The sequence below is a fragment of the Cololabis saira genome, chromosome 19 (genome assembly GCF_033807715.1).
Source record: "Cololabis saira isolate AMF1-May2022 chromosome 19, fColSai1.1, whole genome shotgun sequence".
NCBI lineage: Eukaryota > Metazoa > Chordata > Actinopteri > Beloniformes > Belonidae > Cololabis > Cololabis saira.
In genome coordinates, this window is record NC_084605.1 from 29,855,128 (window position 1) to 29,875,493 (window position 20,366).

At 44.0% G+C, this 20,366-nt stretch overlaps 2 protein-coding genes across 5 annotated transcripts in view; one reads left to right on the plus strand and one right to left on the minus strand.

Moving 5' to 3' along the window:
* The window catches only part of dock1 (dedicator of cytokinesis 1), a 237,588-nt gene that overhangs the window by 88,730 nt on the left and 128,492 nt on the right, over positions 1–20,366 (minus strand). The window lies entirely within an intron of this gene.
* LOC133419676 (inhibitory synaptic factor 2A) overlaps positions 462–20,366 on the plus strand; it is a 38,950-nt gene continuing 19,045 nt past the window's right edge. The window contains exons 1-2 of the mRNA XM_061709032.1: positions 462–983; positions 14,748–15,975. Of these exons, the coding sequence (XP_061565016.1) occupies positions 14,753–15,975 (1,223 nt within the window). The 5' untranslated portion in view covers positions 462–983; positions 14,748–14,752. The remainder of the gene's footprint in view (positions 984–14,747; positions 15,976–20,366) is intronic.

Genomic DNA, 20,366 nt, shown 5'->3' on the forward strand with positions numbered 1-20,366 from the left:
ACAAAACATGACATCGTTCTTTAAAGATATCAGGCCACAAAAAAATAAAGAATTAAAGAAACAGGTGTGCGTGCAGACAGGGAAACCTCAAACACACATGATGTTGCCTTTCTTGAGAGAAATGCTTGAATGCTACGTTGTGGAGCTGTGAGGAAAAGCACTTTCTTAAAACATCCATTCAAAGTTAGAAATCGGTTCCCTTGACAAAGAAAAAAAAAAAGATTGAGATCTGAAGCACGGATGATGAACATGGAAGTGAGGTCGAGGACCGAACTGATTCTTCTGATGACAAGTTAAAAGCGGTGGGATGGACGAACCTGCCAGATGTAGCCAAAACTAGAGCTGCACTCTCTCTACCGCAACCGTCCCTCCTCCCTCTCTCCCCTGCTCCCTCCCCCTTTCACTTAATCTATCTCTCTTTCTCTCGCCCGCTCTCTGTCTGTCCGTCTCACCCTCCCTCCCTCCACGCACACAGACACACACTCACAAACAGGAAAGCGAAGACAGCCGGAGTGCGGGACTGCAGTGGCATGATGGGGATATTCTGCCTGCGTGGGCTCTGTCGCTGAGGTGTCCGGAGCGAGCGCGTGCGGGCGCTCGTGCGTGTGTGTGTGTGTGTCCCTATCTGTGTGAGTGTGTGTGGAATGCGCGCATGAGTGAGTTGAAAGCAAGCCCCTGCCGACACCGTGTGGAGGAAGACAGGGGAGCAGAGGAGAGCAGTTTGAGAAGGGGAGTGTTGACTGTCTGGGGCTCAGAGGAACCTAACATCCCTGGATCAGAGGACACAGATGTGCAGCAACTAGTCCCAACTACTGCCGCTGCTGCTCCGCCTGCTCGCATGTCCTCTTAACTTCAGCGATGGCATAGTCCGGCTCTTCCAGTTTTGCTTCTGATCCTCTCCAAAAAAAAAAGGGGGGGCATGCACGGGCACAACCAGGGATCTAGGCTATTGCATCCTTTACGTCAGCATTTCACAGTCTGAGGTGAGTTGCTCCTCTTTGAATCCTCTCTTCTATTCCATCTCTCATGCTGCAAGTAAAAGATGGAAAGTCCGTTCGAATAATCTCTGTTGAGGGGGAATCCGAGAAATCTTCTTGCTCTGCCGGACTGAGCCCTGGATAAGCCAGGAAGACTATTTTTGCAGAAGATTTTCGCTTCAAGCCAACTGATCAAATGTCAAATAAATGTGGCAGATGAAAGGAAGTAAATCTGAGTCATTTTTATGCTTAGTTGCCTGTACAGGGCTGAAGTGGTTTCAGGCGACAGTTGCTGAATGATTTAGTCACTTTAGGAAACTTTAAACATGAAAATGTTTAAACCTGCAGTTTAAAAAAAAAAAAAAAGAAAGAAAAAGGGAGAAAAAAGCTGTGCCACTGGTTGCTGATATTTATGAGAAGTGGCAGGTCAGTTTTCTGTTGCTCTGATTTTGCTCCAGATGCCTGATAAAACAGTGCTCGTGTTCAAGGGCTTGCATGATGCTGCATTTCCTCTCAGTTTTGCAGCCGAACGACGTTACATAAAACACCCTCATATCTCAACCCCAAGAATTGTTGTCTTTGAAGCCTTCATCCCGTAAGGCAGCGCTGCTTTAGAGGCGGGCAGGTTGTAACGAGAAGAATGGCTAATGAGAACTGTAGACATCGGTCACTTCCTTGCATCTGATGAAAGACCTCAACTGAAAGCCCGTCTAGATGAATGGACTGGCAGAAATCCGCATCTCATTCTGGATTATGAGCCTGTGCCTGTGTCTGCATGTTCCTTGATGTGGGCAGCAGAACGAGTGGGTGGGGGGAGCGGGGTGGGGGCTCACATCTCAATCGTCCTTCAGATGCCACACAAAACCCATGTCAGTCCCCCTAATCCCACAACCCTTCCGCTATCACCCCCCCATCCCCCTCCGCCACCCCCCCCCCAACCCCGTAACCACAGCTCACATCAATGCACTGATACAATCTCCCCTCTGCTCCACTTCACTTTCCACATTCACTGAGGAAAAAAGGACGGAAAGAAACAGATGAAGATGGAGAGAAGGAAAAAAAAAATCAAAGCAGGAAGGAAAAAAAAAAAACTGAAACAAGGCACTGGAGGATATTGAGCTTCTTTTATTCAGTTAAAGGGTATTATGTGCTGATACTTTAGTGTGACATGAAAGTGTCCACAGCCTTGAGTTAGAATAAAAGTAGGGAGTCTCAAGGAAGGGAAAAAAGAAAAGAAAAAGAAAGGACAGGACATGTTTGCCTTCATCTGTCACTGCCTGTCTGACTTTCACCTTCATGCACCTTCATGTGACAACTGGACACAGCAATCCTGGACGTGTGATGGCCGAACATTTCCAAGCTAATCTTTTTTTCTTCTAAATCAGTGATTTCAGGTTAAGCTTCACCAGTAATTCACCAGGGAGAAAGAAAGGGGCTACAGATGTGATGACAAACACACACGCACAGCAGACGCATCGACGTGCGTGCAGGCGGAGGGTAGGGAGATTGGAAGCCAAAAACAAAGTCACAACAAAACAAAAAGATGTTGTTCACACAACAAAGGGAACCGGTGGGGAAATATTTTTGAGCTGACCTGCAAAAAGTGCAAAGGCTTCCAAACGAGCGGTTTGAAGTGTGTATTTACCTCCAGTCGCTCTGCTCTCTGAAAGGGGCACTCATTCATCCACAAAACAAATTGCCCTCCTTCAACAAAACGACAGCTTTTGGAACAAGCCAGGTGTTACCCTTCATGTGGTAATAAGATTATTCATTAAAAGGATTTTTTGGATGGTTTTTTTTAAACTGGAGGAGCTTCACAATAATCCCTCTCGGTTGGGCTGAACTGTGCACACCGGTTCCAGGGGAAGAAACGTGTGTTTGTGAGTTGGAGTTGCTGATTTTATATGTTGACTTCATGCATGATCTCACTTGGCTGCTGGTGTGTGTGTGTGTGTGTGTGTGTGTGTGTGTGTGTCCTACCTCTTCGCAGGGAGGGCCCAGTTAACTGAGGCTCCAATGAGCCAAAGGCAGAAGTTATGTATCACCCATCTATTTTGGTCTTAGTAAACAAGATGACTTGCTTTAAAGGCTGCAATCTGCAACTAATCAATCTTTAGATATAACATCTAATTACCTGTTTTGTCTGATATAAAGATATTCTGGGAGAAAATCCCCAAATTAACCCAGAATAAGTAGATTTGAGATGTTTGAAGTGGAGAATATGTTTCATCTATTGATGATTTTTTCAAATTGTTGTCAGATTTCTGGGGGTCAACAGTTTATGGCGAGAAGTTCTTAAAAAAAAATAAAATTGTCAACTATTTCTTAGCACGAATTATTGATCTCAGCAGGTTAGGTTTTAAATCTAACAGATCTGATACGAACTGGGAGCATTAATTGAGACCTCCCTGTTCAATCCTCAAATACCTGCAGCATCACGAATGAGTCGTTATCTGATTACATCCTGCAGGCGCTTTTCACAACAAGTCCATAAAGTTTCATCATTTCATTTACTGGTCTACGAAAACCATTGGAATAATTAAAACAATTAAATAAAAGTTTTTCTCCTCAACTATCTGAAGTTAATTCGGTCCAGACTGTCGGTGTGCATGCACGCTCATTCTTAAGATTAGGCTGTATTAAATTAGGAAAAATCTGGGTTCCAAGGTGATGCTGTTGAGAAAGAGTTACCTTTTTTTAGTTCAGGTGTGAAGCTTTTCTTTAGGCGGAAATGTCTGGAATGTGGGCTTAGTCACTTTGCACGCTTCTTTCATGCACACAAAGCTTTGTACCAATATAACACGCGGGGCATCTTCAAAAAGCACATTATGACCTCTGTGGCCTTCAAAGTAAATCGATTCTTATTCATTCGATTTCATCAGATTTAGCTGAGCTGACAAAAATGATACATTTTACCAATTTGACAAGAAGCCTTTTGGTGTCCTTCGCTCCAAGTCTTTGACGATTCTAACTCATAAATCTCTCTCCATGGCTTCATCTTTCATTTTCAACTTTGTCTCCGTCTATTTTACTTGCGTTCGATTCTGCCCCACTCCAGCACAGCGAGAGCTCGACATCTCTCTTCCTGCACCTGTTTATTCTAGTCTCTTCCTCGTCTTTTCCATCCCACTGTGTGGTTTGTCTATGTGTCTTCTCGTCTATGTGAGAGCAGCAGGAGAGTTCTCTAGTCACCTATCAGCTTTGAAACCTCCGTGAGTCTCGGCGGTAATGAGAGAACAGACGGGCAAACACTGAAAATGCAACAAAGGAGAATGACAATGACAAGGTGAGAACAAGAAAAAGGAGTAAAAAGACAGGAGAGATGTGATGTTGCGTAGAAAGATGAAGAGTAAGAAAAGGAGGAGTGATCTGATGCATTCTGATTAGAGCAGGCAGCCTCTGCAGCATAGATCCCTTCTTTAAATCTGCCCTCCATCTACATGTAGCTTATATGTTTAGTGATATATGGACAGGATACTACAGAACTCTCAAGTTCCCATGAACCCACCTGGGCATGAGCGCATCACACAAAAGCTGAGAGACATGACAAAGAAAAAACAAGCTCAATTCAGCAGGGACAAAGTGAGTAGGAAAATAATAAGGCTCTTATGTCTGCAGGCTGAAGTCCAAGGATAAGTACCGGCCCATAAATACAGCAGCAAACTGACTAACAGTAAAGCATGTTCTTTCACAGCAGTAATTTCTAGTGCTCTACACACTGGCTGAGGGGATAAAATTACTAATGACATGAAAAACACATGTTTCAAGGTCTGGGAAGCCCGGAGAGAGTAAGCTGCACTGGATGCAGCGGTTCTCAATAAAAGCAGTAAAAAATGCGAAACAACATGAATATATGTATAGATGTTAAGTTTACCCTTTTATTATTTTTTTTTAAAGACAAAAGTTGGCCAATAAATGATACTGTGATGGCACTGGATCCAGACTGATCAACCAGATCATTTTCAGGCTCATTCAGATTTTACTCTCTAAGCAGTATATTCAAGGAGAATACCAAGCAATTAAAGTAAAACAATGACAAACGCTCAATTATTTCAACAAATAAAATCAAACTGAAAAGGAACTCGGTGTATGCCCCTTGACGACCAAATTATAGGTGTTAATTATTTTACTCATCTCAAAATATAAACATACGAGATTTAAAGATAAAGAAAGACTTTATTGTGATTGCATGTCAGACATAAAATAAAATTTGGAACGCTTCTCCATTTTGTCCCACAATAAATAAAATTCCATGAATAAAATAAAATAGAAGAATAAAAGATTTAACAATATTGTTTTTCCATTCTTTTCATTCGTTAAAACAGCATTCTTCAATCCAGGTCCTCAAAACCCACCACTCTACATGTTTGAAAGGTTTCCTGCTCCACATTAATGGATAACCATCAAGGTCTGTTGAAACAAGGAATGACCCAAATCCTTCAGGCCATTGGGTCCTGGGCATCTTGATTGCAGGGAACTGCATTAAAACATAGTTCATTTCTCTACGTGTTGGTTTGGATGCTGTGTTGCTTAGGGAACTTTTGCTCTAAATTATTTCACATCCGTTATGATAAGTAGCCATGACAACGGGAAAGCTGTTTACATGCGAGAGCCGCAGAGTGAGCTTGCAAAAGTCCAAGTGTTGCCCCAAACAAGATCACGATCCCAAAGGAGCCAGAAAGGACAAGTGGTGAGACTAGAGCAGGAGTTAAATGGAGAGAAAGGAGGAAGAAAAATTAAACTAATGTTTTTTTGAATTGTCAGAGGAGGAATGAAAGGTCACTGGCAAATAAACACAGACATGGGTACAGAAGCACATTTCCAAACTTTAACACTTCTCTACATGGATTCGAGACGATGCAGACAGGAGACTGCAGGGAGATTGCCAAAAATAGAGGAGGGGCGCAGTATTTGTTAACCACGCGTGGTCAAGTCCTGGATATGTAACTGTCCATCCACATCCATCACTTACCAGTACCTCACCTGGGACAAAACCTTAAGCTACTACAACAGGATGGGAGGACATTACATCATATACTACTGGAAGACAGCGTCTCACTATCATGACAGCCAGTGATAATTAGACGTGTCGTTATTTTGTGGGAGCAAGCTGAATGATATCGATTGTCTGAGTTCAGTTCTGGAGTGGAACGCCATACGTGCTTGTTTGTGACTGGGTGAGGATGAGAATGCACTTACTTGTCAATAGCTTCTGCAGTCTTTGTCTAGTGAGCAGCAGTTTATGAAAGCAGATCAGGAATTGCTAGACATGATCCCCTAAAAGCCTGCGATAACCAGTGTTATGCCACAGCATTAACTGACAAAAGATGTGCTGCATCCGTCGACTGTTTAAGCAGCACAAGAGGAGTTGGATTTTTTTTCCCTCCAACCTAAAATATCAGTTTCAATTTAACTTCAAGTAATATTTGCTTTCTTTTAAAAAGAGTTGTCTCGCTATTGCGGTTTTCAGTCACTCGACAAGACCGTCCCAGTCTATCTTATGACAACTGCGATTAACCATTAAAGCAGCTCTCAAAGCTACAGGTGACATCCTGCTGAGGTGATTAACAAACTCAGGAAATAAAGTGACCACGCAAAAGGTCAAACAACAATAAACTCAGACAGCACCAGAAAAGCAACTGAACCTCCGCACCTATATGGAGTCTACGTGGACACAAGAGTATTTTGTACTACCGGTACTTGGCTTGTATTATTTTATACCCAGAACAAAATAACTAACTTTTTTATTATTTAAAGGAGCTTGAGGCCGGATTGTGGCAAGATTTATGAAAAAAATCCGTATACATTTTAAGTTTTCTAGTAATATGTCAGATGAAGCGTTCCAAACCAAAAAGAATGATTCCTCTAGTCTAGTGTATCTCTCCTTTGCCTTGAACAGGCTGTGTGCTGCAAAATGTGCTGCAATTCGGTCCCGAATTTCCCGCGCTGTCCTGCGGATGTGACGTCACATGACGCTGCATGTGCGTTCTCCCTGTTCTCCCGTGCTGGCTTCACTGTTCGTTGCAGTACCCCTGACGGCCGTCGTGGTGAAGGGTGGCGCTATAGAGTCTCATTTCTTAAAAGGAGCCTCAAGCTCCTTTAAGTTTTTTTTATTTTGAAAGTGGCTAGACAGGAAATGGGCAGAGAGAGCGGGAGACATAAATATTAACTAACTAACTAACTAACTAACTAACTAACTAACTAACTAACATGCAGCATAGAGTGACAGGCTGGGATTCGAACCTGCGGTGCCTGCACGAGGGCGATAGCCTCTGCATATGGTGCACCCGCTCAACCAACTGAGCCGCCCGGGGCCCCAAGAAAAATTAATATCATGATAAATTCTTCGACAAGACAATGATAAATTTATTATCACTAATTGACATGAATAGCCACATTTGTGGTGATTAATACATCCAGCTGGCAAATTAGGAGACTGTCATTCACAGAAGAGACATGCACAAGTTTTAAACAGCACGATGGGATATGATCTGAACGGCTGAAAATATTTAAATCAGCAGAGCCCAATCTGCTCTCCCAGGAAAGACCCTCGTGTGATAAAAATAACCCCAACAATGACCCGTAGCTCCACAATCCCACGTGAGCCGTGCTACCAAAACAAGGTCAGATGTGACAGTGTTGATGCGTTTTGCCCCGTGCATGTGACGACCACGAGGCCTGTTGTTGGTCTGAGCAGAAAATACTGGGTCAGTGCACTTGACTAACACGCCCTCACGTTTAATAAAGAGAACCAGGACCACCGCATAATGGGGTCAGTTATCCCAGCTCGCGTGCTGAATCATGCTGTTTATGGAAGAGGCCATGGGGGGGTCTTCCAGCCAGAGGTAAGATCGAGTGCTGCAGCGGTCATCCGGTTCTGAAGCCAGTAATAAACCAGATACGCCGAGCCAGGGACACATCATTTTAGCCCACGGTGCTGTTCCGTCAAAAAGGATCAAATTAAAGCGCGGGTATGATACAATACCATGTAAGTGTATATGCACTGCAGACTTGTATCTAGGAAAAAGGAAAACAAAAGTAAAAAGGATAAATTCCCGTTGGTGACGTTTTTGTGTAAAGCTGATTTATGGTTCTGCGTTAAATCCATGCACAACGTACGTGAAGGAAGGAAGGAAGGAAGGAAGGAAGGAAGGAAGGAAGGAAGGAAGGAAGGAAGGAAGGAAGGAAGGAAGGAAGGGAGAAAAGAGGAAGGGAAGAAGGAAGGAAAAAAGAAGAAAGAAAGAAAGAAAGAAAGAAAGAAAGAAAGAAAGAAAGAAAGAAAGAAAGAAAGAAAGAAAGAAAGAAAGAAAGAAAGAAAGAAAGAAAGAAAGAAAGAAAGAAAGAAAGAAAGAAAGGAGCCAGAAAGAAAGAAAGGAGCCAGAAAGAAAGAAAGAAAGAAAGAAAGGAAGATAGGAAGATAAATTCCCGTTGATGACGTTTTTGTGTAACAAACATGGCGGATCTGAGAGCGAAATAGATTTATAGTTAAAAAGATGGAGTTGAATTGGTATTTTTTAATCGTCATTTTTATCGTTATCGGGATAAATGCCAGAAATTATCGTGATACATTTTTTAGTCCATACCGCCCATCCCTAGGCCCAGCTTATTTTAAAAGCAGTAATCAGTGACTCCATTTGGAGAAGAGGGGGGTGCTTGTTAAATATATCTCCTGTTCAAAATGTCACCGTCAGTCCAAACATGCGGAGAACACAGCGAGCGACGGATCGGGAAAGCATCGTCACGCCGATCAATGAGTGTAGGCATGAATGTGACATGATGAAGCAGGGAGAAGAAAACTTTCCTCAGCTGAAAGCTTTCCGAGTCCAACAGCCAGGTCTTCAACTTTATGTTCTTGTAACTCTCTACTTACACAGCCTAATTAAGCAAATAACAAGGCAATCAGCCATTCTGTCATTTTATACTCATTATACAATGGCAGTAATGCTGACACCTGTTACAGATTAACATGAGCAACACTATTCGTGATGTAGACACAGAGATAAGACAATATTAAAACCAGGGTGAAAAACGATTGAAATACAATGGAAAAAAAAAGAAAAATATGTAAATATCATTGCCGAAAAAATCTGACTTTGATCAAAGCCATGTTAACAGAACTTAAAACTGCTTAAACTGACAACACATAAATGTATAAAGTTATAAGTAAAACATTTTCCCCATAGCTGTGCTTCTGAGAAAATGTTTTGTAAACTGATAAAACAAAAGTTGTTCAGGAGGAGGAACATGGAAGGCTGCAGCTTATCCTTTCAAACCTATCCACAACAACTGGTGGTACAGAATCGGTTGAACACAATGTTGTAACTTTTCCAGGGGTTTTGAAAGACGCAGAAAGACGCTGAGGCTCCGAACAGTGATTCAAAACTGAAACGATGAGACAATTTGGCTGAGCGATAAAACAAATAAAAACAAACTTTGTTTTTTGTACCGACTTTAAGGTGAGGATGATGATGAAGCTTGCAGAGTTCACAAACTACTGCCAAGCAGCATTAATAATGATGTTACATAACATACGGAGATGGTGAGCCCAGAAACCGACTTTTCATCACTATGTCATCAACTTATGGAAATACATGGAAATATATACTGTATCTCATCGATGGATCAAAAACATAATTTACTGACTGAGACATGGTGGTTGTAGGATCTATCTTTTTCCCCAAACGACGCGTCTCGAAAATGCTAGTAGTGAGAATATATTATATATATTATATATACACATACTGTCATTCTGGTACTGCAAAAGCTTTGCCTATACTTCCTTTATGCCATGAACCAGAGTATCTTGACAGTGAAGTATTTTGCAGGCTCTCTAATGTGCCCTGTGCTTTACATCATCATGCATGGAAAGTTGCATCACCGTACTTTCTGGTCACTTGCCCGCGTCAGAATAATTACCTGTCTGTGGAGAATCAAACACACATCTGCTTGCACAGCAGAGAGATGCCATCTCTAACCTGTCTGGATGGGCATGCTGTGCTGCTCGCGCAGTTTCTGACGACTCTACCGGCGGATGTTTGACAAGTTTCGGGGGAGGACTGTCAGTCTGTGAAACTAGTGGCTTCATCTGTCTTCGGTAGCCTTTTAAGTCTATGTTGTTCAAACGTGACAACATCTATAGATGTCTGTGACATACTGTAGTTGGCTTCTAGTAAAGGCAGGAATTAAAGCTAGGTATTATGCACACAATAAACAAAAACACACAGATGTGATTGACGGCAAAAACTGACTGGATTTCTTGGACCTAGTCTGGGGAAGAAAATCTCTCTAACTTTTGAGTCCTTGCACAAAAGAGGAGGGGAAAAATGCCATTTTCTTTATTTCTTCCTGAAAAATGACACAATAATCATGCCATGACATTAAATTGCAATATTTACAGATAATAATGCTTTACAAACGCTGAGAAGTCTTATCAAGCCAGATAGTCAAAAGACAGGTCCTGTAAAGGAGCCAGAGATGCTATGTGAGACAGCTAAATAAAAAGAAACAAACAAGATGGCACCACGGATGGATGCCTTGGTGTTTTGGTGCACTCCGTTTTGTTTGTTTTTGTGTGTAAATGGTGTGTCAGCATGCTCTCAAGCCTGTGAGGAGCTCCTAAACATTAGATCTATTACTCCCACGGATTTATCACCAGTTTTTTCTAGTGTCTGCTGCAGGCTTGGTACATCTTTTGGCTTAAATAGTGAGACGCTACAGTAGAGGAAAGCGAGCCGGGGCCTCACAGACGTGGACTATGCAAGCCTTTGCCTGGGATTTCCCTCTCTAACGTTTGCTCACTCAGCAAAAAAATGGACAAGCTGGCGTTGCTGATGAGAAGAAAGGGGGACTCCTCTTCCTCTTGTGCTTTATGCTTCACGGAGACGTGGCTTTGTCAACAGATCGCGGACTGCGCGCTACACCCGGAGGGATTTCAGCTTCTCGGAGCTCTACGGCAAGACCAAAGGTGGAGCTGTCTGTTTCTACATCGACAGCGGCGGGCGCAGCGATGTGACTGATATCCTGCTCTGGAATACAGTATCTCTTCATTAACTGTGAGCCATTTTACTCCCTGTGTGAGTTTACTTCATTCTGTTGTTTACATCCCGCTGGACGCGAACGTGCACAAGGCTCAGCGCACAGATCTGATTCTGCATATGGAGTGGACTTTCTCAGACTCCTTCATTATACCCCTCTGGGACTTTAATCAGGGGAATCCGAGCCAGGAGCTACCCAAATACACACAGTTTATTAAATGCCCAACCAGAGCTGAGAACACTTTTAGATCACTGTTACACTACGGTGAACGGAGCCCAACGTGCACTGGCCCGTGTGGCTCTCAGACTTTCAGACCACCTAATGGTTCACTTGATCCCCGCTAACAGAGGCTGACGCTTGCTAAAACCTGTCGTAAGGACATCAAAGAAGTGGACCAGCTATGCTTGGATTCCACAGACTGGGGGGTTTTCAGGGCTGCAACAGACAATCTGGGTGAGTTGCTGCTGTGACTTCATCCACGGCATCTCACCGGGTTGAGTTATAACAATGACAAGCCCTGGTTCACCGGTAAATCCAGGCAGCTCAGAAAGAGGAAGCATTCAGGACTGGGGACAGACACGGTTGCAAGGAGGCAAAATACAGCTTTAGCAGGGAGGTGAAAAATGCTACAGCAGCAGTTTTCTGCCAATGACTCTGCCTCTGTGTGGAGGGGCCTTAAGCAGCTCACCAACTACAGGTCTACAGCCCCCACGCCTCTGACAACCTGCGACTGACCAACAGCCTCAAAGACTTGGGTCTGATGGCCCATCTGGCAGCCCTGAGACCTCTTTAGACCTCTCTATCTCCCCAGACACCACGACTCACTCCACTTCCACCAAACCACCCCACATTGGATATCATTTGTGGACTTCAGCTCTGCGTTCAACACATCCCTGCCAAGCTCTGCTCCAGGACAACCTCTCTGAACTCAACAAGCCTGACTCTATCTGCTGGTGGATAACTGACGGACTGAAGGCAGTACGGCGTCCAGGGGAAGAATGGACCATCAGCCCTCAGTGCTGTCTACTTTTACCTCTGCTCTTCTCCATGTGCACCAACGTTTGCACCTCCAGCAATCAGTCTGTGAAACTGATGAAGTTTGCAGACGACACCACCCTCATTGGGCTCTTCTCAGACGGAGGGAGGTGGATCGGCTGGTGTCCTGGTGCAGCTGCAACAACCTGGAGCTCAACGCCCGGAAGACTTATGGAAAGTCACAGCCCCGCCATTCTCCCTTGCCCTGATGGACTCTCATCTCCATCGTGGACTCATTCCGCTTCATGGGCACCACCATCCCCCAGGACCTCAAGCCGACCGTCGGCTCCCTCACCAACAAGGCCCAGCAGAGGATGTTGTTCCTGCAGCAGCCGAGGAAACTAAAACTGCTGACTGAGGTGATGGTGCAGTTCTACACAGCCATCATCGAGTCCATCCTCACCTCCTCCACCACCGTGTGGTGCACTGGGGCCACCACCAGGGACAGACACAGACTGAAAGGCATTGTACGCATTGCTGAGAAGGTGATCGGCTGCAACCTCCCATCTTTACAGGACCTGTACACCTCCAGGACTCTAGGCCGTGCAGGTCCGATTGTGGCTGACCCCAGACTCAGTCTGTTCAACCCCCTCCCCTCAGGCAGGAGGCTACGGTCCATCTGGACCAGAACCTCCCGCCACAAGAACAGCTTCCTCCCCTCAGCCATCAGACTCATTTAACAATGATTAAATGACAGACGCAGCACAGTCACTTCATGCAGCTGCTACTTTTTTGCACAAATAAATATTGTATACAGATTTTCCTGAACTTACACCGAGTATATTTATTTTATTTTACTATATTTCAATCGTGCATGCCAAAAAAACTATTCTTTTTTTTTTTTTTTTTAAAGATTTTTTTGGGCTCTAGTGGCCCTTTATTGAAGATGCAGACTGGAAAGGGGTAGAGAGAGAACGGGGGAGACACGCAGCAAAGGTGCGCAGGCCGGGATTGGAACCTGCGACCGCTGCAGGAGGACTGTAGCCTCAGTATATGAGCCGCTGCTTAACCCACTGAGCCACCGAGCGGCCCCAAAAAAAAACAATTCTGATTCTGATATGAAGTCAGACATAAGTTGGTCAAAACTGTTAAAAAATGGCCAATATACTCATAGATATCTTTCATATAAGCAGACAGACATGGTTGAAATTGTACGTTGTTCAGTGTTGACAGAGGGCAGATGAGAGGGATAGTGCTCTAAACAGATTCAGCGTCTGTATGAACATGTGGTGTGTTTGCGTTACTGTAAATCAGCAGGCGGACAGAGAATTCCTCAGTATTTCAGAGGCACTGCAGAGTCACCATGCCACTGCTGTATTGTTGGTGCTCATGTAAGATTGTCCATCATCTTTGCTTGCTTGGTTTTCTTTGGGAAATTGTTTTTGGGAGTTACAGTTCTCTGGCAGAAGTGGCTTTGCTCTCATCACCCACATTTTCTTTCTATTGATCTACTAAACAGATAAAGAAAACCCACTATTCTCACAGATTTGGGGAGTGTGATATCACCATCTTCAGAATGGTCAAGACTATATTGCTGTTGTTAAATGAAGCCATTTGAACCGGACAAAAAACAACAAAAAAACGTCACTAACACCCACTAAAATCTGGCTTTTGTCTCCAGTGGGAGAGGGTAAATTGCCATTCAGTCTCGTGCCAAATGACTCTACAAAAGCCCTGCCCTTTTGTCGAATCCTGCCCCCAATCAGCAGCGTTATAAAGGATGTTTAATATAACTTTTGCTGAGTATATGTAAGTGAGAGCAACCCTAACCAAAAAAAAATTTAAAAAAGGACATGACTATTAACCGTAGTTCTACATTTAAGATACCTTCCTTGTCTGTGCACTGGTAAGCAATTTGCTCTCAGTCCAGTGGAGAGGGCCGATTCTTGCGGCTCTGTCGAAAAAAGCAAACTGTGGTGAAATACCAGGACACCGAATGCAACTACACCGCCTCCCGAAAGCTGGAATGGAGTTAACAGACATGCGAATAACATCTGTGTGGTGTTTGAGCATGCGAGAGCATGATTCAAATGATACTGTATGATCTTACGTGCAGTGATTGATAACATCTGCAAACATTTGCAAACATCTGCTCCCATACAAACAGAAAGACAGACACTAATCAACTGAAAGAAGGGTGAGGAGGAGGAACTGGCAGTGAGAGAGGCTTAAACTGACAACAGTAAAAGAGTGAAAATTATGCTGAAACTGGAGCTATGGGTTTCACAAAGATTAAATGCATTATGGTAATCTGCTAGCATTATTCTCGAGGCAAGCTGACACCATGAGTGTAACACTGTTGCAGAACATGAGCTGGACTGAAAAACTGGCGAAGAGATATAGACATGAAGCGTTCTGGCAGCGTAATATGAATTACAGAGTTTGTTTAGAGGGATTATAATACTGCGTATGCACATGAATACTGACTTAAATGCTATAAACTGAGTGTTGAATGCTCCTAATGTAGATCTGATAAAGCTGATATTTTCATTTTGTCCCCTTATGATGTTGTGCGTGTTCTTCCAGCATTACTAAAAACACCCTTTAATCTTTTTCCTCTGATATTAAAACACTTTCCTTCTTTGTCTGTAAGCTTATACATGTCTTTGTGTTCTCTGCAAGATGTGACGAGCATTAAAGTCTCTCTACACGAGTCGTTACTCACAATTAAAAACTGCAATTTTTCTCTGTGCCTCTCAGGAATCATGGTGAGCAAGGAGGGTGGCAAATGCATGCTCACCAACTCAGAGTCTGACTCGGAGGCAGCGCCCTTGCCCTCCACCTCGCTCGCGCTGGAGGTGAAGTATTCCCTGGAAGCCAATCGACAGGTGAGGAAGAGAAACAAGGCTCTTCAAGTGCGCTTCAAGGACATCTGCGAGGCGCAGAACGAGCAGAGGGAAGCGGAGTTGCAGGCGGCAGGGAAAGGCGGGAAGCCCATGTCGTACAAAGTGGCGTACCGCAAATACATGACCGTTCCCGCCCGCAGGTCCATTCCCAACGTCACGAGGAGCACGGGCGTCCAGACGTCCCCCGACCTGAAGAAACGGTATCAGACCTTTCCCTTTGAGCGCAAAAAAGGCCACACGATTAAACACATGGCGGCTGTGGAAACCTACAAAGGTCAGAATAACGGTTTTGTCGTGGAGGTGAAACAGCCCAAAGCGGCCGAGCGGGGTTTAGACGAGGGGGAGGAGGGAGCCTGTGGGGGGAGAGGAGTTCTGAGGACCAGGGCTCTGCTCCATACTAATGAGTGCATTACTACAGTAGAGCAGCACACTGCACCTGATGGCCTGTGCTCTGATGCTCTGCTGCTTACTTGTACTGCAGACACAGACTGCCTTGCAGACACACCGGGAAGAAGCGGAGCCGGAGCACAAGCAGAGTACCAGCTCTGCAGCATCCCTGCCAAAGCTGACACTGGATTACAACACAGGGACGCCAACACAGACCATTTGGTTAAGAGGCAGTTGCTCAACCTGGAGGAGGGATCGTCCCGAACCTTGCCGGAAAGGGCCTCGAAGGTTACGGGCCCCATTGCCTGGAACTCTCTTACGGAGGTGGAGTGCCTGGATAGTCCATCCGTGCGGAGCAAGCGGAAGAAAGGCTTGCAGCTCAACGGGCTGCTGAGTGAGACTCTACCGCGGGCCAGCTGTACAACGCAGGCACAGTGCCACACAGGACAGTTATCTGCCCGGCCCATACGGGGCATGGAGGAACCTCTGTCACCCTGCATAGGTGGTGAGACAGATAGGGCGCCATCTGACCAAACGCTGGAATCCTGTAAGCAAATAGTGCCTATAAATCCGGATGGGGACGTGAAAGCACAGCTCCAGGCCATGGAGAATCTCATCAGCTCCAGCCAGGAGACCATCAAGGTGCTGCTTGGTGTCATCCAGGAACTGGAGAAGGGAGAGGCCCACAGAGAAGGGTAAGAGACCTCAGTCGAACCCGCACCTCATCAATAAGCTGCTTTTTGGGTTTTTCTGCTTAGTCACAGACTCAATCTCAAGTAATATGCCGATGCAAAGTATACATCTCCTACCAATGCTTTCTTTTGCACATATTTTCCTTTTTAAATGTAATGTGTTTCTGTGAGTTAATAAATGTGATTAAAATGAAAGAATAATGTCACTCCAAGATGAGTCAGCATCAATCCTGAACTGAGCCTTATGCTGCACTGACCATATCTAGGTTGTAACCTAATCCACTAAATCCATGAATTAGTTCATTGATATTTTAAGCAGGTGGTTAACCAATGTTTATGCGTAATTAAATGCCAATAACATGTAAATGAAAAGAGAAAAAAAAAAGGAGAGGAGCTCAGAGGGTTAACATCAGACACACAGAAGATAACAGCTTTACATGAACAGTTACAGCAGCTTCTCTGTGAACTAAAACAAAGAAAGGGAAAGATGAGAGTGCATTGCAGCACTGTACCTGGATGCACCCCTGCAGTGCTTTTACGATGCAACGGCACTTCTTATGATTTCCTCTCAGAAATGCTGCAGAGCTTATTTGAAGACATATATATATATATATATATATCCTTGTTTGGCCCATGTGCGTGGAGGACTGTGTGTATAATCATCTCTAACAAGGGTGTCACTTTGAATCATAAGCCAGAGCTGGTGAAGAGCAGAATGGTCATATTATCGCTGAACTCAACTGATACAACCATGTTGGGTCACTGCTAATATAATACAGTTAGATCAGGTACACAGTTCCTTGAGGATTAAGAAGTCTAATGCATGTGTGACCTGCATTATTATTACGATTCCAACAGCAGGATCATCTTTGTGAGGATGCTTTTAAAGTATGAAAAGACATTTTCAAGTGTGTTTATTGGAAAAAGGACTTGCCACGAGTAACGAGTGGCCCGGGTGCACAGTAATATTTATCTAGTATCTCTTTAAAGCCATGGCCTTTGAAAAAGCATTTACTGTCCAATGGATGCTGATTATGAGCCAGAGAGGCCACAGATAGCATCAGGCCTGCTGAAATAGAGGATTGTCTATCAAAAGGGACAATACAAACCAAATGGCCAATTTGTTGAGTGAATTGCTGTGGCTCGGCAATCAGATCCCCATCTGTTTTGACCCTCGTTGGGTCGAGGTAAGAAACCCCACATATTCTACATATATAGGTCCAAATTACCCAGACCCATCAAACCGGGAATGGAAAACCACACAACACCAGAAATAAGAAAACAACTGTTGGTATCAGCATGACTGGTGGTGAGGAATAAACGCCGACTCAACTGGGCTTCAGCGAGCAGTACATCTTACAGCAATCTGAGTTTGCACCATCTAAAAAGCCAATTATCTTCCTCCAGGCTTGCAAAAAAGCAAATTTAATCATCTTTTAACCAAACTTATAAAAGTAAGGAGACATGTGTGCAGCATAGGGATCCATATTCAATGTGTTGTGAAGCGCATCTGGCTTATCAGATAAGTTTAGAGTGACAGGTGGGAAAGGGGGGGGGGGGGATTTAATAATGAAAATTATTAACTAGTGTTTAATGGCACCATCCGTTCGGATATAAAAGAAACAAAAATTATGTTTCCATATATTAATTACAAGTTCCTGGCAGCCTAAGCCCCTTAAAATCAACTCACAGCCGAGCAAATGTCTTCTTCTTAAGGCTGAATTATACTTCTGCGTCAAAACGACGCCGTGTCTACGGCGTGTGGTTTTTGGACACGCAGAGGACACGCCGTCACATGCGCCGTCAGTGACGTGCACCTCCCGAAAATTGTAACTACGCGTAGAGGAGACGCCGTCCACACGCAGACCGAGAGGGCTGTGATTGGTTCGTTTGAAAGCGAAGCATTTCCGGTTTCCGGTTTGAATCAGTAGTGAACTTCCAGGGCTTTTTTCTTCGTTTATATGTGATTTTTTTTGTTTTTGTTTTTTGCACAATAGTTGTCCTTATTTCTTTGATTTACTGTGACCGGAAAAAGTCGGATAAACCATTCAGAAAAAGATCGCTAACTAGTGGCCGCGGGGGGTACTGCACCGCGACCAAACGGAGAGACGGAGAACTCTGAACGATTCGTGACGGCACCACGGGTGCGCCGTGTGCTCTGCGTGTGTGTGACGCAGAAGTATACTCAGCCCTTTATACAAAATCCCAGTTGTGGATTATTCCCCCTACATGAGGTTCTGCTCCTCTCACATGAAGCCCACGGAGCAAACAAGCAGGTATGTCCATAATCTGTAGGTGAATAAGTGATATTACACTGGATACACAACTGCCCACATTATGTGCTGTTAGATTTTCCTGGTAGAACATTTAAAACCCAAACTATGCACCTCTTTTTCACCCAGAAACTTATATCCAATGTTTAGGGTATAGAAAAGCAAATTTCTACTTAAAAAATAAGGTGTGCAGAGAAAGCAATGCAGAAGATGAAGTTAGGACTCTGCAAAAGGATTTGAAGAATATGCTTTTGACACACCATGCTACATTTCAATTACAGACTGACTTCAGCATTGATCCTCTGATCTTTTCTCCGTCTTCATGGTGTGATGGCAAAACAAAGGGAAAGAATGTGCCTGATGAAAAACAGTGAAACACTGGATTTGAAATGAAAATGCTGATCCCTGAAGTAACTGGAGGTTTTAATTTAAGCAGATGAATTCCAAGTTTTCTCAAACAGAAAAACAATGATCCTTGGTTGATTTCTGAGCGAGGATACAAAGTTTTAGCTTTGCATATCTAATCCTGCATTTCAGAATGCCTAACAAAACTCAGAAACAAAAAAATTAAACCACTGAAACAAACCTTTAGGCCATGCAAAATAAAAATGTTCAATTGCATGAAGATGCACATGGGTGTAACATCCCTCACAAGAGTAGCACCTAAACCGGAATCCCCCAAACCATTATTATCACCAAGTGCAAGCATTGCATGGACAGAGAGATTGTGATGACGCGCAGTTGGACTGTTCTGTCCATGAAACTCTTAAGCTCCAGAAGAATTCAATGTTTAATCTTTAAACAGAAGCTCTTAAAGTACTGGCCACAACTCTCTTCCTCTCCCCAGCCAGCTCAGAAGGTGAGATGTGAAGCAGGAGAGCCGTTTACACGACAAACATTAGAGGATTTCTATAAGCCCTCAAATGCAACAATGAAAACAAAGCAGCAATGACCACCAGCGCTGCCTGCCTATTAGGCTTCATTTAAAAATATAGATGAGGACTTAATGAGTGCCAACATTTCACCATGGTCGTTTCTACTTAATACCTTGCAACTTCATGCCCATTCTAGAAATCTTTGTACAGAAAAGTCAGACTCGAAGACCATTTCTCTTTTGGCATCAAGTCAGCTGAAGCTGTATCTTTCCTGTTGATGCAGCAGTTTGAAAAAGTTCACGAGATCATTACTGCACACTGGCCCAACTTATATCTATGCAAAATATACACATATGTATATATTGAGCCTGCAATATAAATACGGCTTCAATTTAGTAATAAAGCTAATTCTATACTGCATTCAACAACATAAAGGTTGGGGAAAACGCTGTATCATCAGACTGCGTTGATCGGCCAGAGCCAATTAATCACACTCTTCAGGACTTGTTGCTAGCCGGTCTATTAGCGGCGTATGTGTGCTTGTTGTTATGCCTCTGTACTACCACCCACTCAATGACCTTTGGGAGAGTTCTCCTGGTAGCACAAAGGGGGCTGGGTGTATAAATATAGTGTTAATGGCACTTTTGGCTTCGCTCTCCCTGGGGAAAGCTGCCGAAATGAGCTTGCTCTCTTATTTTTCTTATCAAGCCGATTTGAGAGCGGTGGGGAGTGACGAGAGATGGAGGGACAAGGAGGCCGAGACAACATAAGGGCAAATGAAAGAGAGAATCGAGATGAGAATTGCAGCCCAGCTGCCCATGCAACCCTACTTGCTCCTTATTGATCGACTCACTTGGTGGAAAATGAATCTGGCCTTCCGCACTGTTAATTAACCGTGAACCCGTCTTCGGTGGAATGCCAATTAATTACGTTTTGCACGCGATTCATTCAAGTTGGCAACTTTGAGTAACTTTGCTGCATCGCAGCAACTCCGCTTGTCTCAGATGCCTATTACCTGAATATTCAGCGGCTTTTAATAACAATATTGTTATCGGCACCTGCAATACCTGTCAGAGGCAGACGGCACAGAAAGCAGCGCAGTAGATAAAGAGAAAGAATTTATGATAGGTGTTTAATTTTTATTCCTGCCGCACCCGATGGGCAGCCTGACAAGAGTAGCGGGGAGAGAGCTGGAAAAAGGCGTCTGCTACGGCACAGAATTAAATGTGAGAGGACATTAAATTCG